Raw genomic sequence first — 23509 nt, forward strand, 5'->3', positions numbered from 1 at the left:
TTCGAGCCGCTAGAGGGAAGCAAAGTACAATTTTCTGAAGAATGTTTGTGACGGAAATGGAATAGGGTTTTCGTGCTCCAAGCAACATCTGAATGTAGTGAATTGCTCTGATATGGTAACTGTGAAATCATATGAACCTATTGGTTCTCATCCGTTGGATGTTAGAAGCTGCATCAATTTACGACCATAGTATTTATGACTGGGTCATTCAGGGGCTTAACTAAAATGGTCTGTCCGTGACCTTATAACCTTATAGTGGTTTGTACTCCCATGACTCACCCTGGATCTGTGATGATCCTGTATCTGGCTGGTTATTAGACCGGGTTGTCTATGCACCTTAAGACTGTATTATTCCACTAAGTTAAAGCCTGCAGGCATTTTCTCTGGGAGCTAACACAGGTCTGTATATAGGTCTCGGGTGAGGTTTTGTTACTTATCACATGAACAACATTTCACTGAACCACCTCCAACACACTCACTACACCCCGGGGATAATGAACAAGATCCCTAGTCGCTCCTTGTGGTTGATTGTTACATGCTCACGTTGCTGATAAAGCAATTTCCTGTGTCTGTCTATCTTGCTGTCTGGGCCCCAACCTCAGTGGCAGTTAGGTAGCATGTACTGGTTAGAGGAAGACTGATGCGGACTGAATGAGGACTGAATGGGGACTGGGAGATGAGCTAGCACTCCTCAATGGGCCTGTGGAGCTGAGCTTTAATCTGCAGACTTTAATTAAGTCTCATCAAGCCATCAGAGCGAGAGCCGTGTGTGTGAGAGAATCACAGTGCAGACGGATCACTGAGATAACTGCACTCATTAACGGCAAGCTCAGCCGGACAAAATTCTGCCTGCTCCATATTAATGGGCTGCAAAGATTATCAATAGCGTACAGCATGTTTCCAACTGAAATAGGTTAGAGGGGTCAAGTGACAAATTGGGCAGATTTGAGACTAAACTGAAATGACTGCAATTTTCTATGTTCATCCCAGCTCGCCAATCTATTTTTCTCATGGTGAGTTTGTTGGATGTTGGTCACAATTCAGATTGGTGATTGAAGTGGATGGATGCAGATGTTTTACTTTTAAAACAGAGATGCTAGTTCAGGTCCCAAGAAACAAAGAGATCTGCTGTTGCATCTGACAATTCATCTTGATGGTTTATACAGATGTCTCAAATAAAACTGTGAAGGACCTTGGCGTTACTCTGGACCTTGATCTCTGTTTTGACTAAATTATCAAGAATATTTCAAGGGCAGCTTTTTACCATCTTCGTAACATTGCAAAAATCAGAAACTCTTTGTCCAAAAATGATGCAGAAAAGTGAATCCATGCTTTTGTCGCATCTAGATTAGACTACTGCAATGCTCTACTCTCTTGCTACCCGGATAAAGCACTAAATAAACTTCATTTAGTGCAAAACATGGCTGCTAGAATCTTGACTAGAACCAACCAATTTGGTCATATTACCCCAGTGCTAGCCTCTCTACAACAGTTTCCTGTTAAGGATATGGCTGATTGCAAGGTTTTACTGTCAACCTACAAAGCATTACATGGACTTGCTCCTTCCTATCTCTCTGATTTGGTCCTGCAGTACATACCTACACGTATGCTATGCTCACAAGAAGTAGGTCTGCTTATTGTCCCTAGAATTTCTAAACAAACAGTTGGAGGCAGGGCTTTCTCCTATAGAGCTCCATTTTTGGGGAACGGTCTGCCTATCCATGTGAGAGACACAGACTCGGTTTCGACCTTTAAGTCTTTACTGAAGACTCATCTCTTCAGTATGTACTATGATTGAGTGTAGTCTGTCCCCGGGGTAGGAAGGTGAACGACAAGGCGCTGGAGTGGCGAACCGCCCTTGCTGTCTCTGCCTGGCCGGCCTCCCTCTCTCCACTGGGATTCTCTGCGTCTGACCCTATTACGGGGTGGGTCACTAGCTTACTAGTGCTCTTCCATTCCGTCCCTAGGAGGGGTGCGTCACTTGAGTGGGATGAGTCACAGACGTGATCTTCCTGTCAGGTTTTGTACCCCCTCTGGCTGGTGCTGTGGATGAGATATTTGCGGACTATACTCAGCCTTGCCTCAGGGTAGTAAGTTGGTGGTCAGGTCATTTCCCTCTAGTGGTGGGGGGGCTGTGCTTTGGCAAAGTGAGTGGGGTTATATCCTGCCTGGTTGGCCCTGTCTGGTTGGTCCTGCCCCCCCCCCCCCCACTGTCTCAGCCTCAGCTTACAGTATCTATGCTGTAATAGTCTCTGTGTCGGGGAGTTAGGGTCAGTCTGTTATATCTGGTGTAATTCTCTTGTCTTATCTGGTGTCCTGTGTGAATTTAAGTATCCTCCCTCTAATTCTCTCTCCCTCCCCTCCTGGAGGACCTGAGCCCTAGGACCATGCATCTGGACTACCTGGCCTGATGACTCCTGGTCGTGCTGCTGCTCCAATTTCAACTGTTCTGCCTGTGGCTATGGAAACCTGACTTGTTCAATGGATGTGCTACCTTGTCCCTGACCTGCTGTTTTCGACTCTTCCTCTCTCTCTCCCTCTCTACCACACCCGCTGTCTCGACCTCTGAATGCTCGGCTATGAAAAGCCAACTGACATTTACTCCTGAGGTACTGACCGGTTGCACCGTCTACAACCACTTTGAGTATTATTTGACTTTGCTGGTCATCTATGAACATTTGAACATCTTGAAGAACAATCTGGCCTTAATGGCCATATACTCTTATAATCTCCACCTGGCACAGCCAGAAGAGGACTGGCCACCCATCAGAGCCTTGTTTCTCTCTAGCTGTCAACCTAGGTTCCTGCCTTTCTTGGGAGTTTTTCCTAGCCACCGTGCTTCTACATTTGTATTACTTGCTGTTTGGGGTTTTAGGCTGGGTTTCTGTATAAGCACTTTGTGACATCTGCTGATGTAAAAAGGGCTTTATAAATACATTTGATTGATTGAATGATATCTGAGTGAGAGTGACTAACAAAATCAACAGGGGACCACTGGAGGTCAGGGCCCCTGGGTCTGGTCGCTATTCGTCCACGATTACAACAGGTTTAGATAACTGGCTAGACTAATTTACCAATCTAAACATTGTTAGCTGACATGGCTAATTGAGTGACTGCTGGAAAACTGCTAGTACACAACTGAATTTTGAACTTGAACCTTGTGTATACTACTATTCTAACTCTCAACAGTAAGACCCCGACTGAGCTTATGTCACTTATGCCTGGAGCTGGCCCTGTTTGTAAGTACGTTTTCCATGTCATTGCGCTGTTAGATTACACTGGGATTTGAATGTTCTCTCAGACTTAATTTCAGTACAACTGAAACATGCACTCCAATCGCACACGCGCATACACTGATGCACACACACACACACACACACACACACACACACACACACACACACACACACACACACACACACACACACACACACACACACACACACACACACACACACACACACACACACACACACACACACACACACACACACACACACACACACACACACACACACACACACACACACTCTCAGCCGGATGCCAAACAACTGATTAGCCTATCTAATCAGCCTGGAGTTCAAGTGACTCCAGTCTTTCCAATGAATTTTAACTTCCCAATGAATTTGAATCGACTTTCGCTGTCTCTCAATATGAATTGCCTAACATTCAAATCCAATTACCTCTGTTTGTCAAACCAAGCCACTTTAAACACATGGGATGCCCTTTGTGCTGTGTTATTAGACCAGACCCAAGTGTGTTGATCTGATTGCAAATCCTGTCCCTGTACATTTAACAGGTGATTTTGTTCAACCTCCAGATAAAAACAAGACACTTTCTATCAGCACTCATGAGTCGAGGTAGTCTTTCATCACGGTTACTATGCCAACTGAAAGCCCTCAAATAGCCTATATGACATGCTGTTTGTGTGTGCATGCGCGTAAGTGCTTATGTGTGTGTGTGTGTCCTCTGGGTGTTGCCTGTCTGTCATAGGGCTTAGTAATGGGGTTATGGGTCTGTATTTCCCGCAGTAAACCAGTGGATATGATGTAATACAGAACCTAGCTACTAGAGGAGGGGATATTATTTCATTCTGAACACCAACCTCATCCTCTATTCCACAGGAGGCTGCTGAGGGGAGGACGGCTCATAATAATGTATGGGATGGAGTGAATGGAATGGCATCAAACAGCTGGAAACCATGGAAACCGTGTGTTTACATACTTGATACCGTTCCACTGATTCCGCTCCGGCCATTATAACTAGCCCGTCCTCCCTAATTAAGGGGCCTCCTGTGCTGTGTCTTCCTTATCCACCGCTCACTTTACTGCCATTTTGTTCTGTGCTCAATGAAAGCTCCCCACAGGGATTTCAGTTTATTCTATATGCGGTACTTGGATAGGTCATGCCTATATATTAGGCAGTGTAGGTCCCTGAAGTGTGATGGAGTAGAGGGGAAATGAGCTGTTGCAGTGGGTCGCTGGTTCAAATCCCCAGAGAGAACACTGTTTTAATGGAATGGCTAAAAGGTTACTGGCCTGGATTGGTTTAGGGAGAACTCCAATGTATAAAGCATGACAAATGTGTGTTATGTGCAGCCAGTCTCGAAAGTAACGTTTCAAACACATTTAGAATCATTTATTTAGCCAATAAAACATTCAAAGGCACATTTATTTTCCCTTTTGTTTACGTGTTGAACAGACACATAAACACTGAACTTATAGCTCTTCACTCCCACACTGTAAATTAAAAACACAATATTTACGCACTGAAGAGGTACTGTAGAATGAAAACAAACACTGTTTGGACATCATTGCACGCACTGAAGAGATACTGTAGAATGAAAACAAACACTGTTTGGACATCATTGCACGCACTGAAGAGATACTGTAGAATGAAAACAAACACTGTTTGGACATCATTGCACGCACTGAAGAGATACTGTAGAATGAAAACAAACATGTAACTGTCCGAAACAGAGGCTACGGTATAGAGTAGCACACAAGGTCTTATCTGATGACCTGGAGTGAGAGATTGCTTAAAACGTATCATGTATTTTGCAGACCAGTTTCATGGGCTTAGTAGTCTCAAATGCAGAGAACATGCCTACGAATTGGCACATCGAAACATCATCCCTGTCCCAGACAACTGGGAAAGATATGGAAGAGGAAGTGATATTGAGCAGAGGTATCCATGTCTGAATGTAGGCGTACATTTAAGATATGCAATATTATACCACACCCTCATTCCAAGAATTCAACTTACCAGACCTACCAGCACCATCACCCCACTGTCACAGAACAACATCACCCCACTGTCACAGAACAACATCACCCCACTGTCACAGAACAACATCACCCACTGTCACAGAACAACATCACCCACTGTCACAGAACAACATCACCCACTGTCACAGAACAACATCACCCCACTGTCACAGAACAACATCACCCACTGTCATAGAACAACATCACCCCACTGTCACAGAACAACATCACCCCACTGTCACAGAACAACATCACCCCACTGTCACAGAACAACATCACCCCACTGTCACAGAACAACATCACCCACTGTCACAGAACAACATCACCCCACTGTCACAGAACAACATCACCCCACTGTCACAGAACAACATCACCCACTGTCACAGAACGACATCACCCACTGTCACAGAACACCCACTTACCCCAAGGCTTACCCTGTCCCTATTTTGGGGGGCAAGCTATGTTTTTAAAACGGTTATATTTAAATATATGTAGATATATTTATATTTTTAAGGAATATTACATTTCCATTGATGTAGTGATGTAGTGATGTAGTGATGCTGAATGTAAAACTTGGCTCAATATACCTCACTCTCCCCTATTTGGGAGGCATGTTAAGAATACCAACCATGTTGTTCAATACCTGATGGCATAAATGCATCTCACCTGTCAATCATGTTGTTGTTTTCTAGGTGGGAGAAACACTAACAATATTTCACCCCCTTTCGCCTTCATTAATGTAATTTTTATTCCACACACAAACACACACATACCGCTTGATCAGCTCCTTGAATCTGTGTCTTGGTTATCCTCTCTTCCTTCTCTTATCCTCTCCGTCTCTCTGCCAGCCCCCCACCTAGTCTCTCCTTGTTAGATAACTCTGCCAGCCCCCCACCTAGTCTCTCCTTGTTAGATAACTCTGCCAGCCCCCCACCTAGTCTCTCCTTGTTAGATTACTCTGCCAGTCCCCCACCTAGTCTCTCCTTGTTAGATTACTCTGACAGCCCCCCACCTAGTCTCTCCTTGTTAGATAACTCTGCCAGCCCCCCACCTAGTCTCTCCTTGTTAGATTACTCTGCCAGTCCCCCACCTAGTCTCTCCTTGTTAGATAACTCTGCCAGCCCCCCACCTAGTCTCTCCTTGTTAGATAACTCTGCCAGCCCCCCACCTAGTCTCTCCTTGTTAGATTACTCTGCCATCCCCCCACCTAGTCTCTCCTTGTTAGATAACTCTGCCAGCCCCCCACCTAGTCTCTCCTTGTTAGATAACTCTGCCAGCCCCCCACCTAGTCTCTCCTTGTTAGATTACTCTGCCATCCCCCCACCTAGTCTCTCCTTGTTAGATTACTCTGCCAGTTCCCCACCTAGTCTCTCCTTGTTAGATTACTCTGACAGCCCCCCACCTAGTCTCTCCTTGTTAGATTACTCTGCCAGTCCCCCACCTAGTCTCTCCTTGTTAGATTACTCTGACAGCCCCCCACCTAGTCTCTCCTTGTTAGATAACTCTGCCAGCCCCCCACCTAGTCTCTCCTTGTTAGATTACTCTGCCAGTCCCCCACCTAGTCTCTCCTTGTTAGATAACTCTGCCAGCCCCCCACCTAGTCTCTCCTTGTTAGATTACTCTGCCAGTCCCCCACCTAGTCTCTCCTTGTTAGATAACTCTGCCAGCCCCCCACCTAGTCTCTCCTTGTTAGATAACTCTGCCAGCCCCCCACCTAGACTCTCATTGTTAGATTACTTGTTAGATATTACTGCACTGGCTGAACTAGACGCACAAGCAGTTCTCTACACTCACATTAAACATCTGCTAACCATGTGTATGTGACCAATACAATTTCATTTGATTTGATTTGATTCTATGAGCCTGCTAACTGACACTTGCAAGGTGAAACCTAAGATTGTAAGATTCTAAGCCTCTGTTTTTATGACACACCTTCACATTTATGACACTTTAACCTGTCTCCTCCCATTCTCCTTCTACACTGACTGAAGTGGATTTGACAAGTGACATCAATAAGGGACCATAGCTTTCACCTGGATTCACCTGGTCAGTCTATGTCATGGAAAGAGCAGGTGTTCCTAATGTTTTATACACTGAGTGTATGTAATCACAATCTGTTGAATAATTGCGTGTGTGTGTGCGTGTGCGTGTGCGTGTTCATCTCACTGGATCAGCCTGAGTGTCAAGGTGTGGTGTGTAGTTACAAAGTAGGAAGAGGGCGGAGGTGAGGAAAACGTGGGGTTGGCGCGGGGGTGATAGGTGGTCGCAGGCTTCCCAAGCATTTCCTCAGTGACGGCAGGAGGGCACGGAGCTGACGCACCGCCGGGCGAGACAACAGGAAGTAGAGGGGCGGGTTCCAGCAGGGCGCCAAACACACCAACAATATGGCCGACAGGGACGCCACCTCCCAGAGGAGAGACACCTCCGTGTCCCCCTCCGTGGGTGGGGACAGGGACGCGGACGAGTTGAGGGAGGAGGAGGTTTGTTGACTGATAGGCGAGGCAACGAAGCTGACGTAGGGGGACATGACATTGACAAACTCCAGGGCGTAGTAGGGCAGCCAGCTGATGGCGAAGACCAGTGTGGAGCCAATCAGGAGCGCCGTAGCCTTCTTGTTGCGGCGGTCTGCGGCCAACGTACCCCGGCAGCGGTGGAGATGGGTGATGATGAGGCCACAGTTGAGGGCAATGCAGAGGAGCGGAGCCACGTAGTAGACCAGGAAGGCTGGCACCAGGAAGCCCAGCCACTGGCCACGCCCCACAGACCATGTACAGCCACTGTCAAACTGGATGTATGTGACCTTGGGAAGGGCCATGGTGACAGAGACTAACCAGATCACTGCCACGATGCCGGCTCTGAGAGAGGGGGGAGAGAGGAGGTTACATAGCTGAGGTGGGTCTAAATGAATGCAGATGAATGGTTTAATTCCGTACTCACACTTGTGTGGGACTGGGGGGCGGTCTAGCAGGTGGGGCCACTATGCGGTATCTGAGCACCGACAAGGCGGCCAGACTAAATATATCCACTCCAGCCGTCAGGGAGGTCATGAAGCCCAGCAGCACACAGATACCGCCCCCTAGCTGCCAGTCCTGGGAGCTGGCGCTGAGTAGGACGCAGGGCAGGGTGAGCAGTGCTCCCATGTCAGCCAGGCTCAAGTTGAGGAGCAGCACGGAGCTAGGTTTGGAGCGTCGCCGAGGGTTACGCATCAGCACCAGCCACATGAGTAGGTGACCTCCGACCCCCACCAGGAGGGAGAGGACGCTGACCAGAGGCAGCACCAGGGAGAAGGAGATGGTGGTGTTGGTAGACACCGTATTGAAGAGCAGGTTCACTATGGCCGGCATGGTGGTGGGAGAGGGATGGAACGAGGGGAAGGAACAAAAGTATGATCTAGCTGCTCCCGTTGGGGATGGACTGAGAGAGGAAGGTGGGAAAGAGGGATGTACATAATTAGAAAGGCAGACAAATTGATTTGAGGGATGAATAAGATGTTTTAATAATTGATGTTATTCTATCCCTTTTATTATTAATCTATTAATAGTTTCTGTTTGTCTGGTGCTGGGTTGGTGAATCACCTGGCTGCATAATTCACTGGGCCTCCCCTTAAACTGGCAGCTGTGATGACTCAGAACCAGGCTGGGATGACTCAGAACCAGCCTGGCAGGCCAAGTCATCTCGTTCAGACACACAACGCTGATGGGTAGCCTGAACAGTCTGTGTCAGTCCTGTGCCGCTTCCCCTGAGAGGAGACATGATGTCTTTTTGTGTGGCGGCGTGTACTCTGTCTCCATCTCTCTCTCTTTCTCTCTGGGGAGAGTACACCTTAAGAGCATAGATTCAACACAGGCCAGCACACGTCGTCACACAAACTGAAAAAGACATCACATCTGCTCTCAGGGGAAGCGGCAGCGCAGCAACAGCACTGACACACAGTGTTCAGACCACTCATCAGCATCACAGCGTTGTCTGTCTGAATGAGATGCAAGGTGAGGAAGGGAACAGGAACGAGCTGACCACTGGGAACAGACTGTGACTGTGGTACACTACCTTGTCAGCTTGATGGGTGAAGTGAACTACTCTATCTAGGGCTTGACATTTGGAATGCTGTTGTTTGTTGGGTGGCAGGTAGCCTAGCGATTAAGCGCGGTTGGGCCAGTAACCGGCAGGTCGCTAGTTCGAATCCCCAAGCCGACTAGACAAAAGGTCTATCCAGGTGCCATTGAGGAAAACATTTAACCCTAAATGGTCTAGATAAGAGTGTCTGCTAAATGACTAAAAATTGAAATAAAAGTCCAAAAACTAGCCCAAAGTGAATAGCTTGTGCAGATCTTTCCATCCACACTAGTCATGTATACAAATACTTTTAGTGGCCCTGCCGACTCCACACCTTTTTTCTTATCCATTCTATATACACCGTATCATCACCCTTCTGTAGATATGATGTGTCAAAATATTAGGCCTTAAATGTATTTGTTCCATATGTTGACACAATGAAATCCAAATTCAACCTCCCTGTACGTTCAATGATGACGATACGCTGTAGGCAGATCCACGCATACAGATACATTATATCTCTGTTTGAATACATGCACACTAAAGAGATGCTAGTAAATCACGCTGAACCACCTGAGAGAGAATAATCCCTGCAGCGCCTCAATCTGAACGTTGTACTGGGATGCAAGCTATTGACAAAACCCTACTGTGAATGTGTGTCTCATACGTACCTTTCCCCATTCAACCAATGTGTGAAACACACTGCAAATATTACAGAGAGAGTGAAGGGAGGAGAGACAGAAGTGCCCAAATATAGGATAGAGGAGAGGGGGAAGACATGGAATGAGGTGAAAAGAGGGAGGAAGACAGCAGCACATGAGAATTTACGAGCAACATAAACGTAGCTAATGGGAAACAGAGGGATAAACTAATTGTGCATTATTTTAGACACATTGACCTCCAGCTGAACCTAATTACAGCAATTTATGGCCGGCTATTAAATCCTCTTAGTATCCATGTTCATAATGTCATACATTTATCCAGGATTGTTGCTTTAACACTTTGCACCAATAATCCAAAGGGAATTGGCTCTTATTAAATTCCCTAACCATTACATGACATTATATAATTATGTCTTCAATCACTAGAACGCCCTAGCTGGAAACTTAACTGAATATAAAGACAAGAGTCTGCATGCTGAAATGACAGTAGGAAGATTGCTAAACAGAAAAGGGGTCAGTGAAGGACAGCAGCAGTAAGCAGAGAAAACCTTTCTTTAAAGATGTGTGTCACACTCACTGTGGCCAGTGTTCTGCTCCAGGGAGAAGTCATCCTTTCACCATCAGTGGCTTTGTTGCATAAAGAGACACAGAGAGAGAGAGAGAGAGAGAGAGAGAAGCGGGCACACACCTGCGTCCTGCCCTACATCCTCCCTCACTCGCTTCCCACCATCTCTCTCTCTCTCTCACACACACAAACACACACACACACACACACACCACCAAAAGGGTGGGGGGGGGGAGGGGGGCACACAAGCTCTGGGGGCCCATGTGCCTGGAATCGATGTCTATTATTTATTTATTTAATAAATCATTTTGACAGTAACACTCTAAAAAGTACTTAATATACCTTTTCTATGTCAGTATGTACTAGGAAGCTACGTGTTTGTTTCTTGGGTGTCAGGAATGTGGCTGAAGAAGTGCCTTAGACCCTTTTCTTTAATGATTGAAAGTATAAGGGGATATCGGTGAACAAATATTGGTCGCGGGTACGACGGCGCATGTGCAATAAGTGGAGCTCACTCAGATGTTCAAAAGTGCCTGTCAGACCGAGAGCCTAATGCTTCTTAGGTAATTCTTCATGAGTTTTATTTCAGAGAACTCTCTCTCCACAGAAGCGACAGTTACAGGGATGGTAAGAACAGCGTGATGCTGTAGCAATGTCAGGGAAACTGGGCAGAAGGGAATGATGCTTCAAATACAGCAGTTCTGCAACATCTTTAATTAAACCACTCATTCTTCTTAATTGCCGGTCTCAGCATGTTAGGGAAAGAGATGAAGTGTATAGGAAGCTCTGAGGACAGGTCGTCTGGATACTGATGCAAACAGGTTATCATCGTTAGTGGACAACAGTTCTTGAAGGCTTGAACAAACAAAAAAACGCTTTGCGATTTCATTCATACTGGTGAACCGACGTTTTAGTTGTGTGGTCGCAATTTCAACAGTCCTTTATCGCTGGTATATCTTGGCATGCATCCTTCAAGACTAAGTTTAAATGTGTGCAGAGCAATGGGCATAGAGTATTTTTTTATTTTTTTTTATTTTTTTACCTTAATTTAACCAGGTAGGCAAGTTGAGAACAAGTTCTCATTTACAATTGCGACCTGGCCAAGATAAAGCTAAGCAGTTCGACAGATAAAACGACACAGAGTTACACATGGAGTAAAAACAAACATACAGTCAATAATGCAGTATAAACAAGTCTATATACAATGTGAGCAAATGAGGTGAGAAGGGAGGTAAAGGCAAAAAAGGCCATGATGGCAAAGTAAATACAATATAGCAAGTAAAATACTGGAATGGTAGTTTTGCAATGGAAGAATGTGCAAAGTAGAAATAAAAATAATGGGGTGCAAAGGAGCAAAATAAATAAATACATTAAAATTAAATACAGTTGGGAAAGAGGTAGTTGTTTGGGCTAAATTATAGGTGGTCTATGTACAGGTGCAGTAATCTGTGAGCTGCTCTGACAGTTGGTGCTTAAAGCTAGTGAGGGAGATAAGTGTTTCCAGTTTCAGAGATTTTTGTAGTTCGTTCCAGTCATTGGCAGCAGAGAACTGGAAGGAAAGGCGGCCAAAGAAAGAATTGGTTTTGGGGGTGACTAGAGAGATATACCTGCTGGAGCGTGTGCTACAGGTGGGAGATGCTATGGTGACCAGCGAGCTGAGATAAGGGGGGACTTTACCTAGCAGGGTCTTGTAGATGACATGGAGCCAGTGGGTTTGGCGACGAGTATGAAGCGAGGGCCAGCCAACGAGAGCGTACAGGTCGCAATGGTGGGTAGTATATGGGGCTTTGGTGATAAAACGGATTGCACTGTGATAGACTGCATCCAATTTGTTGAGTAGGGTATTGGAGGCTATTTTGTAAATGACATCGCCAAAGTCGAGGATTGGTAGGATGGTCAGTTTTATAAGGGTATGTTTGGCAGCATGAGTGAAGGATGCTTTGTTGTGAAATAGGAAGCCAATTCTAGATTTAACTTTGGATTGGAGATGTTTGATATGGGTCTGGAAGGAGAGTTTACAGTCTAACCAGACACCTAAGTATTTGTAGTTGTCCACGTATTCTAAGTCAGAGCCGTCCAGAGTAGTGATGTTGGACAGGCGGGTAGGTGCAGGTAGCGATCGGTTGAAGAGCATGCATTTAGTTTTACTTGTATTTAAGAGCAATTGGAGGCCACGGAAGGAGAGTTGTATGGCATTGAAGCTTGCCTGGAGGGTTGTTAACACAGTGTCCAAAGAAGGGCCGGAAGTATACAGAATGGTGTCGTCTGCGTAGAGGTGGATCAGGGACTCACCAGCAGCAAGAGCGACCTCATTGATGTATACAGAGAAGAGAGTCGGTCCAAGAATTGAACCCTGTGGCACCCCCATAGAGACTGCCAGAGGTCCGGACAGCAGACCCTCCGATTTGACACACTGAATTCTATCAGAGAAGTAGTTGGTGAACCAGGCGAGGCAATCATTTGAGAAACCAAGAGTGTCGAGTCTGCCGATGAGGATATGGTGATTGACAGAGTCGAAAGCCTTGGCCAGATCAATGAATACGGCTGCACAGTAATGTTTCTTATCGATGGCGGTTAAGATATCGTTTAGGACCTTGAGCGTGGCTGAGGTGCACCCATGACCAGCTCTGAAACCAGATTGCATAGCAGAGAAGGTATGGTGAGATTCGAAATGGTCGGTAATCTGTTTGTTGACTTGGCTTTCGAAGACCTTAGAAAGGCACGGTAGGATAGATATAGGTCTGTAGCAGTTTGGGTCAAGAGTGTCCCCCCCTTTGAAGAGGGGGATGACTGCAGCTGCTTTCCAATCTTTGGGAATCTCAGACGACACGAAAGAGAGGTTGAACAGGCTAGTAATAGGGGTGGCAACAATTTCGGCAGATCATTTTAGAAAGAAAGGGTCCAGATTGTCTAGCCCGGCTGATTTGTAGGGGTCCAGATTTTGCAGCTCTTTCAGAACATCAGCTGAATGGATTTGGGAGAAGGAGAAATGGGGAAGGCTTGGGCGAGTTGCTGTTGGGGGTGCAGTGCTGTTGTCCGGGGTAGGAGTAGCCAGGTGGAAAGCATGGCCAGCCGTAGAAAAATGCTTATTGAAATTCTCAATTATGGTGGATTTATCAGTGGTGACAGTGTTTCCTATCTTCAGTGCAGTGGGCAGCTGGGAGGAGGTGTTCTTATTCTCCATGGACTTTACAGTGTCCCAGAACTTTTTTGAGTTAGTGTTGCAGGAAGCAAATTTCTGCTTGAAAAAGCTAGCCTTGGCTTTTCTAACTGCCTGTGTATAATGGTTTCTAGCTTCCCTGAACAGCTGCATATCACGGGGGCTGTTCGATGCTAATGCAGAACGCCATAGGATGTTTTTGTGTTGGTTAAGGGCAGTCAGGTCTGGGGAGAACCAAGGGCTATATCTGTTCCTGGTTCTAAATTTCTTGAATGGGGCATGTTTATTTAAGATGGTTAGGAAGGCATTTAAAAAAAATATCCAGGCATCCTCTACTGACGGGATGAGATCAATATCCTTCCAGGATACCCCGGCCAGGTCGATTAGAAAGGCCTGCTCGCAGAAGTGTTTCAGGGAGCGTTTTACAGTGATGAGTGGAGGTCGTTTGACCGCTGACCCATTACGGATGCAGGCAATGAGGCAGTGATCGCTGAGATCTTGGTTGAAGACAGCAGAGGTGTATTTAGAGGGGAAGTTGGTTAGGATGATATCTATGAGGGTGCCCGTGTTTAAGGCTTTGGGGAGGTACCTGGTAGGTTCATTGATAATTTGTGTGAGATTGAGGGCATCAAGTTTAGATTGTAGGATGGCTGGGGTGTTAAGCATGTTCCAGTTTAGGTCGCCTAGCAGCACGAACTCTGAAGATAGATGGGGGGCAATCAGTTCACATATGGTGTCCAGAGCACAGCTGGGGGCAGAGGGTGGTCTATAGCAGGCGGCAAAGGTGAGAGACTTGTTTTTAGAGAGGTGGATTTTTAAAAGTAGAAGTTCAAATTGTTTGGGTACAGACCTGGATAGTAGGACAGAACTCTGCAGGCTATCTTTGCAGTAGATTGCAACACCGCCTCCTTTGGCAGTTCTATCTTGTCTGAAAATGTTGTAGTTTGGAATTAAAATGTCTGAATTTTTGGTGGTCTTCCTAAGCCAGGATTCAGACACAGCTAGAACATCCGGGTTGGCAGAGTGTGCTAAAGCAGTGAATAGAACAAACTTAGGGAGGAGGCTTCTAATGTTAACATGCATGAAATCAAGGCTATTACGGTTACAGAAGTCGTCAAAAGAGAGCGCCTGGGGAATAGGAGTGGAGCTAGGCACTGCAGGGCCTGGATTCACCTCTACATCGCCAGAGGAACATAGGAGGAGTAGAATAAGGGTACGGCTAAAAGCTATGAGAATTGGTCGTCTAGAACGTCTGGAACATAGAGTAAAAGGAGGTTTCTGGGGGCGATAAAATAGCATCAAGGTATAATGTACAGACAAATGTATGGTAGGATGTGAATAGTATAATGCACAATGTCTCAGGAAAAACTGTCTGGGTTGGCAATACTCAGTATAGAAAACGGTCCGTGGGGAATCATTTGCACACACAAAAAAAAAGGCCTTCAGGAGACCAGGGGAGTCTCTCAAGTTGGATTAAATTTGATTGTATTGAACTGACCTTGAATATTTCAGGCCATTATTGGATGCAATTAGCCAGGCAAAACCTACTGAGTTCAACAATAAGTAGTGGCTGAATTGCTGACTACTTTTTTTCTCATTGTTAGGCTATTTGATGTGTAATGTTTTATAAAAAGTGTATAAATAGCAGATAAATACCGTATGTAGCTATAGATAATACACTGCACAACGAAACAATCCCTAGTAAGATAGTGTTTTGAGGTTGGACTGACTGTGTTATTTGGCATTAATAGACTGGTTTTACTCACAACAACTTTCTATCCGAGCTGGGAGAGAGCGTGAGGACGGCTCATGTCATTCACACCTGACAACACTTAACAAGATAGAGGATAGAGTGAGTTTTGCTGATGATGAGAACGGAACGTATATGTTTTTTAGTGCTGAGCGATTAACCAAAAGGTCTGTTATGTTTCCAGCTATTTGACCAATCGGGTCAAATATTTGAATTCCATTTTGTTCGGTGAGCTCAATGTGCACATTGCGCAGTTTCTCTAGAGATAAATCAGATCCAGTCTGAACCGTGCGATGTAGTAGGGAGTTGTAGTTTCCATCAGGTCAATATTCTACATTAGTTCAGTGCATAAAATGTGGTAATTAAGTACAATGACCATAATCCATTGCCCATCTACTTTTCCCGGGCTTAATAAGTGATAAGCAGTAATGGACAGTCACTACCATCATGGGACTTTTATTCATTGTTTTATTCTGTGTTGTTGCACCATTCAACCCAAATAATCAAACCCGCACAGGTAAACAGGTCAACATTCACAAAGCAACGGGGCCAGACGGATTACCAGGACGTGTACTCCGAGCATGTGCTGACCGACTGGCAAGTGTCTTCACTGATATTTTCAACCTGTCCCTGACCGAGTCTGTAATACCAACATGTTTCAAGCAGACCACCATAGTCCCTGTGCCCAAGAACACTAAGCTAACCTGCCTAAATGACTACCTATCACGTCTGTAGCCATGAAGTGCTTTGAAAGGCTGGTCATGGCTCACATCAACAACATTATCCCAGAAACATTAGACCGACTCCAGTTTGCATACAGCCCCAACAGATCCACAGATGATGCGATTTATCTTGCACTCCACACTGCCCTTTTCCACCTGGACAAAAGGAACAAATACGTGAGAATGCTGTTCATTGACATCAGCTCAGCGTTCAACACCGTAGTGCCCTCAAAGCTCATCGCTAAGTTAAGGATCCTGGGACTAAACACCTCCCTCTGCAACTGGATCATGGACCCGGCCACCCCAGGTGGTGAGGGTAGGTAGCACCACATCTGCCACGCTGACCCTCAACACGGTGGCCCCTCAGGGGTGCGATCTCATTCCCCTCCTGTACTCCCTGTTCACCCTTGACTGCATGGCCAAGCACAACTCCAACACCATCATTAAGTTTGCCGACGACACAACAGTAGTAGGCCTGATCACCGACAACGACGGGACAGCCTATAGGGAGGAGGTCAGAGACCTGGCAGTGTGGTACCAGGATAACAACCTCTCCCTCAACATGATCAAGACAAAGGAGATTATTGTGGACTACAGAAAAGGGAGGACTGAGCACGCCCCATTCTCATTATACGGGGCTGTAGTGGAGCAGGTTGAGAGCTTCAAGTTCCTTGCTGTCCACATCACCAACCAACTATCATGGTCCAAACACACCAAGACAGTCGTGAAGATGGTACGACAACGCCTGTTCCCCTTCAGTTTTGGGTCCTCAGATCCTCAAAATGTTCTGACTGGTTGCATCACCGCCTGGTATGGCAACTGCTCGGCCTCCAAAAGCAAGGCAATACAGAGGGTAGTGCGTACGGCCCAGTAGATCACTGGGGCCAAGCTTCCTGCCATCCAGGACCTCTATAACAGGCAGTGTCAGAGGAAGGCCTAAAAAATATACTTAAGTATCAAAAGTAAATGTAATTGCTAAAATATACTTAAGTATCAAATTCCTTATATTAAGCAAAGTAGACGGCACCGTGTTCTTGTTTTTAAAACATACGGATAGCCATACGCACACTCCAACACTTAGACATTATTTATAAAAGATGCATGTGTTTAGTGAGTCCGCCAGAACATAGGCAGAAGGGAGGACCACTTGTTCTCTTCATAAGTGCGTGAATTTTCCTGTGCTGCTAAGCATTCAAAATGTAAGGAGTACTTTGGGTTGTCAGGGAAAATATATGGAGTAAAAAGTACAATATTTTCTTTATAGGAATGTAATTAAGTAAAAGTTGTCAAAAATATAAATAGTAAATTAAAGTACAGATACCCCAAAAAACTACTTAAGTAGTACTTTAAAGTATTTTTAGAAACATTAAGTACTTTACCCCACTGCCTAGAACATTACCAAAATGTAAATTAAATCGAACCATGTTTGACCATTTAGGAAACGTTCTGTGAAAGTAATGAAATACCAAGCTAACAACTTTTTATTTGTCAAGTTTGTTAAATGTGCCGAGAATGATCCAAAACGTTTTCCCCATTCCCTGCATCCCCCCACACACTGACCTTTCTATCTCTCTGTCTATCTCCCCTCACTTTCCCAGATTATGTTTCACTTGGTTTTCTCCCTTCACCCCCCCCCCCCCCCTCCCACCGCTGACCTTTCTGTATCTCCCCATCCCTCCCTCTCTCTATCCTCTGTTTGATCCTCTCTAATCCAGTGGCAGTCTGGGATCATGAGATTCACCTGTTGTTAAGGAAACCCTTAAGAACAAACATACCCAGGTGTGGAGGGGAGGGAGAGAGGGAGAGGGAGAGGGAGAGGGAGAGAGAGAGAGAGAGAGAGAGAGAGAGAGAGAGAGAGAACTATGGTGCTCTGTGGTACACAGGGTCATATAAACTCATTATGAGCCTTCTGGTGTTTACACAGCCATGTCAAGTGCCTCGCCAATATAACCCATCTGCCACTGTCACCCCCCACCACTCTCTCTTTGTGTGTGTGCACATGCATGCATGCTTGTGCGTTAGAGTGTGTGTGTGTGTGTGCAGTGCGCACGTGGCATCTACTTTATGTCAATTGCCTTATGTCAGCGGTGTGTGTGTGAGTGTGCATGCGCGCGCATGTTTATATGGGCTCATGCATGTGTAAAGCTTCCAACATGGCATGTGTGGGTGTGTGTGTATATTAAATGCTTCCACTCTAGTGTTGAAAGGAAGTAGGTCTAATCAGAGCTGGCTCTACGGGGTGGCAAAGCCAGGCCTGGACCACCCCAGATTGAATTTGTGTCCCCACAGTTTTGTTTTCCCATAAACATAACACAATGGTATATGAATTACCCTGCCCGGTTTTTCCAATGTAGCGCTACCGGGCCTGCCAGTAGAGCAGACCAGGACAGAGGCTATATTACAGGTGTTAACTTATGATCTGAGGAGGGGTGGGGGAAGGGGAATGTAATATTATCATATTGAGTCATTAAAATAAAATGCTTCTGATTGGCCATCTAGCCATATAATTTCATAAGGTACTGCCTTCATTACCTTGTTTAGGAAGCTGATTGGATCCCATGCCGTTTTTTCTCTCTCACAATTTTGCAGACTACTAGCTTTATTACGTTTCGGCAGCAACACACTGAATACTTAATGCTAGCTGGCTAAACATTGATCAGCATGGATATCCAACAATGTCTGGTCACTGCGAAGAGCAAAAAAACTGGAGGACCACCATGTCGAGAGCGATGCCAAGCTCACCGACCAGCATGCAGGCCCAACCACGGATTGTAATACCTGCCCATTCCCCACGCCGCCTGCTGACCAACAAGATCGAGAAGAGCCAGGGCCTAGCACCAATAGCACGAGGGTAACATCACAACAAGCACCTGAACCTCTGTTAACCCAGCCACTAGCACCTGACAACCTGTTGATTCTAACCAAAACAGAACCAGTGGAAGCAGAGTTTATTGTGGCGCGCACATTCTTGGAAAGTGAAATCGCAACCACAGTCAGCAACAACAAATGGGCCAATCAAATCAAATGTATTTATATAGCCCTTCGTACATCAGCTGATATCTCAAAGTGCTGTACAGAAACCCAGCCTAAAACCCCAAACAGCAAGCAATGCAGGAGTAGAAGCACGGTGGCTAGGAAAAACTCCCTAGAAAGGCCAAAACCTAGGAAGAAACCTAGAGAGGAACCAGGCTATGTGGGGTGGCCAGTCCTCTTCTGGCTGTGCCGGGTGGAGATTATAACAGAACATGGCCAAGATGTTCAAATGTTCATAAATGACCAGTATGGTCGAATAATAATAAGGCAGAACAGTTGAAACTGGAGCAGCAGCACGGCCAGGTGGACTGGGGACAGCAAGGAGTCATCATGTCAGGTAGTCCTGGGGCATGGCCCTAGGGCTCAGGTCCTCCGAGAGAGAGAAAGAAAGAGAGAAGGAGAGAATTAGAGAACGCACACTTAGATTCACACAGGACACCGAATAGGACAGGAGAAGTACTCCAGATATAACAAACTGACCCTAGCCCCCTGACACATAAACTACTGCAGCATAAATACTGGAGGCTGAGACAAAATCTTTGCGAGGCTTCTCTTCAACATCCTGTGTGCAAAATGACAGTTGTTGTGAATATGGCTGCATTTCAGATAGGCCTACATTATTGTAGGCCTACATTTTGTATGTCGCAGTAGTAGGACCAATACCTTGTGTAGCCCACTAAAAGAAGTAGGCAAGCATTCACTCTATAACCATTCATTTGCATTACACAGTTGTTGAGTGATAGGCTACAGTAAAAGTGATGTGAATACTGTAAAACTCCACATAGCCTACTTTTTCGCCCACTCCCTGTTCTCTTGCTATAGTGTGTGCGTGAGTAAAACTCCCCGAACACAGAAAGTATTTCCCACTTGGAGAAGTTGAGGCTTGTTTACGCTCATTGCATATTATCCCCAATTCGACAGCAACGTAGCCTAGTTCTGATGATTGAAGTTGAAGTTATGAAGCCTGTAGGAATCTTTAATAGCCTATTGGTGCTCATACTGTCGAGCTGATCTGTACGTGTTGGTAGGTGCAAATTATGTGCAGCTTCGGATACACTAGTCTGTCAGCATGCGCATATCTTTATGATATATAAAACAATGGTTTTTGATATGTACGGCTACATTTCAGATACATTTTTGTACATTTGAACAGTAGGACTAATCTACCTTATGTTATTAGGGCTCTAAAACAATACTAGTTGTGCCAATACTATTATTATGGATGGGATATGTTCTGCCCTGATGAACACTGACATTTTGATATGAAGTCTGTCAAGGCCACACAGAGACGGAGCTTTGATTTTTTTTTGGTAGCATCTAAGGTATTATCGCAAAAGCCCACAAGACAGAATTCATAGCTGTGCATCTTGCATGAGGGCACCATCATATCAGGCATAACTAGAATGAAAACTCACCGTTTACAGACAGAACGCTAATATAGTTCAAGTAGTTTATTTGCCATTTGCAAAAATTAAAAGTAACACATACTGCACATTTGAGTTTATTGTATAGATCTAGTCTACACGCCGCATTCAATTGGTCATGTTTATCAGATATGCATGTTGTGAATTACCTTTGATTTTGTTCTTGAAATTATGCAAATAGAGTGCATTCGGAAAGTATTCGTACTCCTTCACTTTTGGATTACATTAATTGTATTCCTCAATCTACATACAATACCCCATAATGAGAAAGCAAAAACAGGTTTATAAAATGTACCACATTTAAAAAAAAAAATGGAACAGAAATACCTTATTTGCATAAGCATTCAGACCCTTTGCTATGAAACTCTAAATTGAGCTGAGGTGCATCCTGTTCCCATTGATCATCCTTGAGATGTTTTGCAACTTGGAGTCCACCTGTGGTAAATTCAATTGATTGGACATGATTTGGAAAGACACACCTGTTTAAATAAATGCACTGCAGTTGACAGTGCATGTCAGAGCAAAAACCAAGCCATGAGGTCAAAGGAATTGTCAGTAGAGCTCAGGGACAGGATTGGGTTGAGACCCAGAAGGGTACCCAAAAAATTCTACAGCATTGAAGGTCCTCAAGAACACAGTGGCCTCTATCATTCTTAAAAGGAAGAGACTCTTCCTAGAGCTGGCTGCCTGGCCAAACTAAGCAATAGGGGGAGAAGGGCCTTGGTCAGGGACGTGACCAAGAACCCAATGGTCACTGACAGAGCTCGAGTTCCTCTGTGGAGATGGGGGAACTTTCCAGAAGGACAACCATCCACCAATCAGGCCTTTATGTTAGAGTGGCCAGGCGGAAGCCTCTCCTCAGTAAAAAGGCACATGACAGCCCTCTTGGAGTTCGAAAAAAGGCACCTAAAGGACTCTGACCATGAGAAACAAGATTCTATGGACTGATGAAACCATGGCCTGAATGTGTCACGACTTCTGCCGAAGTCGGTTCCTCTCCTTGTTCGGGCGGTGTTCGGTGGTCGACGTCATTGGTCTTCTAGCCATCGCCGATCCATTTTTCATGTTGCATTTGTTTTGTCTTGTTTTCACACTCACCTGGTTTCAATTCCCTAATTACATGTTGTATATTTTCCCTCTGTTTCCCCCATGTCCTTGTCGGGAATTGTTAATTGTAAGTTCTTGTGCTATGTGTTACTGGTGCGATACGGGTTTTGTACCGATGTGTTTGTTGTTTTATATGCCGTTAGTTTTATATATTAAACTGCTCCGGCTATTCACCAAGTTCTGCTCTCCTGCGTTTGATTTCCCTGCCACCAGTTACGTACCCCTTACAGAATGCCTAGCCTCACATCTGGAGAAAACCTAGCACCATCCCCACGGTGAAGCATGGGGGTGGCAGCATCATTCTCTTGGGATGTTTTTCAGCGATAGGGACTGGAAGACTAGTCAGGATTGAGGGAAAGATGAATGTAGCAAAGTAGAGAGATCCTTGATGAAAACCTGCTCCAGAGCGCATAGCACCTCAGATTGGGATGAGGTTCACCTTCCAAAGGGACAACGACCCTAAGTACACAGTTAAGACAATGCAGGAGTGGCATTGGGACATGTCTCTGAATGTTCTTGAGTGGCCCAGCCAGAGCCTGGACTTGAACCCCAATTTAATAACATCTCTGGAGCAACCTGAAAATATCTGTACAGCGATGCTCCCCATCCAACCTGACATAGCTTGAGGGGATCTTCAGAGAAGAATGGGAGAAACTCCCCAAATACAGGTGTACCAAGCTTGTAGCATCATACCCAAGACACAAGGCTTTTTAATATATTTGAAAAAAATGTCAACCTGTTTTTGCTTTGTCATGGGGTATTGTGTAGTGTCGGGAAAATTAATGTATACTAAGAGAGATTTGAATAATTATTCAAACAATCTTTAACATCGATTAATTATTGCAATAATGAAACTGGTCGACCGCACACTCTGAAGTGTGTGTTGCAGAGCTTAACCTTTCAGAGGAATCCTGGTTCTTATATAACTGACACTAAAAATGCTTAGTCATGGCTGTTTCCACCCCTCCCTTGCAGATCGGGGGGCATCATAAGCCATCTTTGGGTTCATCTAGTGCAGGGCTGCCCAACCCTCTTCCTGGAGATCTACCATCCTGTGGGTTTTCAGTCCAACCCTCATTTAACACACCTGTTTCTAATAATTTGCTGCTCAACCAGACCTTAACTAGCTGAATCAGAACTGCTAAATTAGGGTTGGACTGAACCTACAAGGCAGTAGATCTCCAGGAAGAGGGTTGGGAAGCCCTGATCTAGATCTATCTGCTCCTGGTGTTTTAACCCAGATGCCAGGTTGATTAGGAACAAAAAAAATTGGGGGGGGGGGGGTCCATTTTAGAAGGCAATACCGTAATAATGTGGAAAACATCAAGGTGTTTCAGTACTTACCAAATGCACTGTACGTTAATTGTGTTTGTATGATAATGTACCTTAAGTAAAACTTGTTCAATTAAAGGTGATATCAAGACCACTATTAATCACTACCTGAAATTCAATTTTATTCAGGACTTTACTTCATTTCCTTATCTCTCTAACAAAGACTGATGTCATGGGATGAGAAATAAAAGTACAGTTCTGTAACTCCAAGACTATGTCACCAACAGCCATTAGATACGGGCACTCACGGAGTCTAGATTGACAGCGTTGATGGGAAAGGGTGCTGCACTGTTGCGATTACATCCTTGACTCAGAATAGGAATCTCATTTCAATGTCAATTGTTGCAGAGCATGTTATGTTCGGCAGGGTAGCCTAGTGGTTAGAGCGTTGAACTAGTAACCAGAAGGTTGCAAGTTCAAATCCCTGAGCTGAC

At 45.2% G+C, this 23509-nt stretch overlaps 1 protein-coding gene across 1 annotated transcript; it reads right to left on the reverse strand.

The window, feature by feature from the left end:
• Positions 1-4685: 4685 nt before the first annotated feature.
• On the reverse strand, positions 4686-10626 carry LOC109871602 (somatostatin receptor type 3). Its single transcript, XM_031806583.1, has 3 exons — positions 10560-10626; positions 8205-8681; positions 4686-8122 (listed from the first exon to the last, which is right to left on the reverse strand). Exons 2-3 carry the CDS (start codon positions 8609-8611, stop codon positions 7468-7470), a joined length of 1062 nt encoding a protein of 353 aa, XP_031662443.1. The 5' UTR covers positions 8612-8681; positions 10560-10626; the 3' UTR covers positions 4686-7467.
• Between the last annotated feature and the right edge of the window lie 12883 nt (positions 10627-23509).

This window comes from Oncorhynchus kisutch, linkage group LG27 (genome assembly GCF_002021735.2).
Source record: "Oncorhynchus kisutch isolate 150728-3 linkage group LG27, Okis_V2, whole genome shotgun sequence".
NCBI lineage: Eukaryota > Metazoa > Chordata > Actinopteri > Salmoniformes > Salmonidae > Oncorhynchus > Oncorhynchus kisutch.

Coding starts and splice junctions, on each gene's coding strand:
- LOC109871602 (XM_031806583.1), bottom strand. CDS start 8,611: ATGCCGGCCATAGTGAACCTGCTCTTCAATACGGTGTCTACCAACACC. Junction 8,123..8,204: donor CCCCCCAGTCCCACACAAGT/GTGAGTACGGAA, acceptor CCCCTCTCTCAG/AGCCGGCATCGTGGCAGTGA.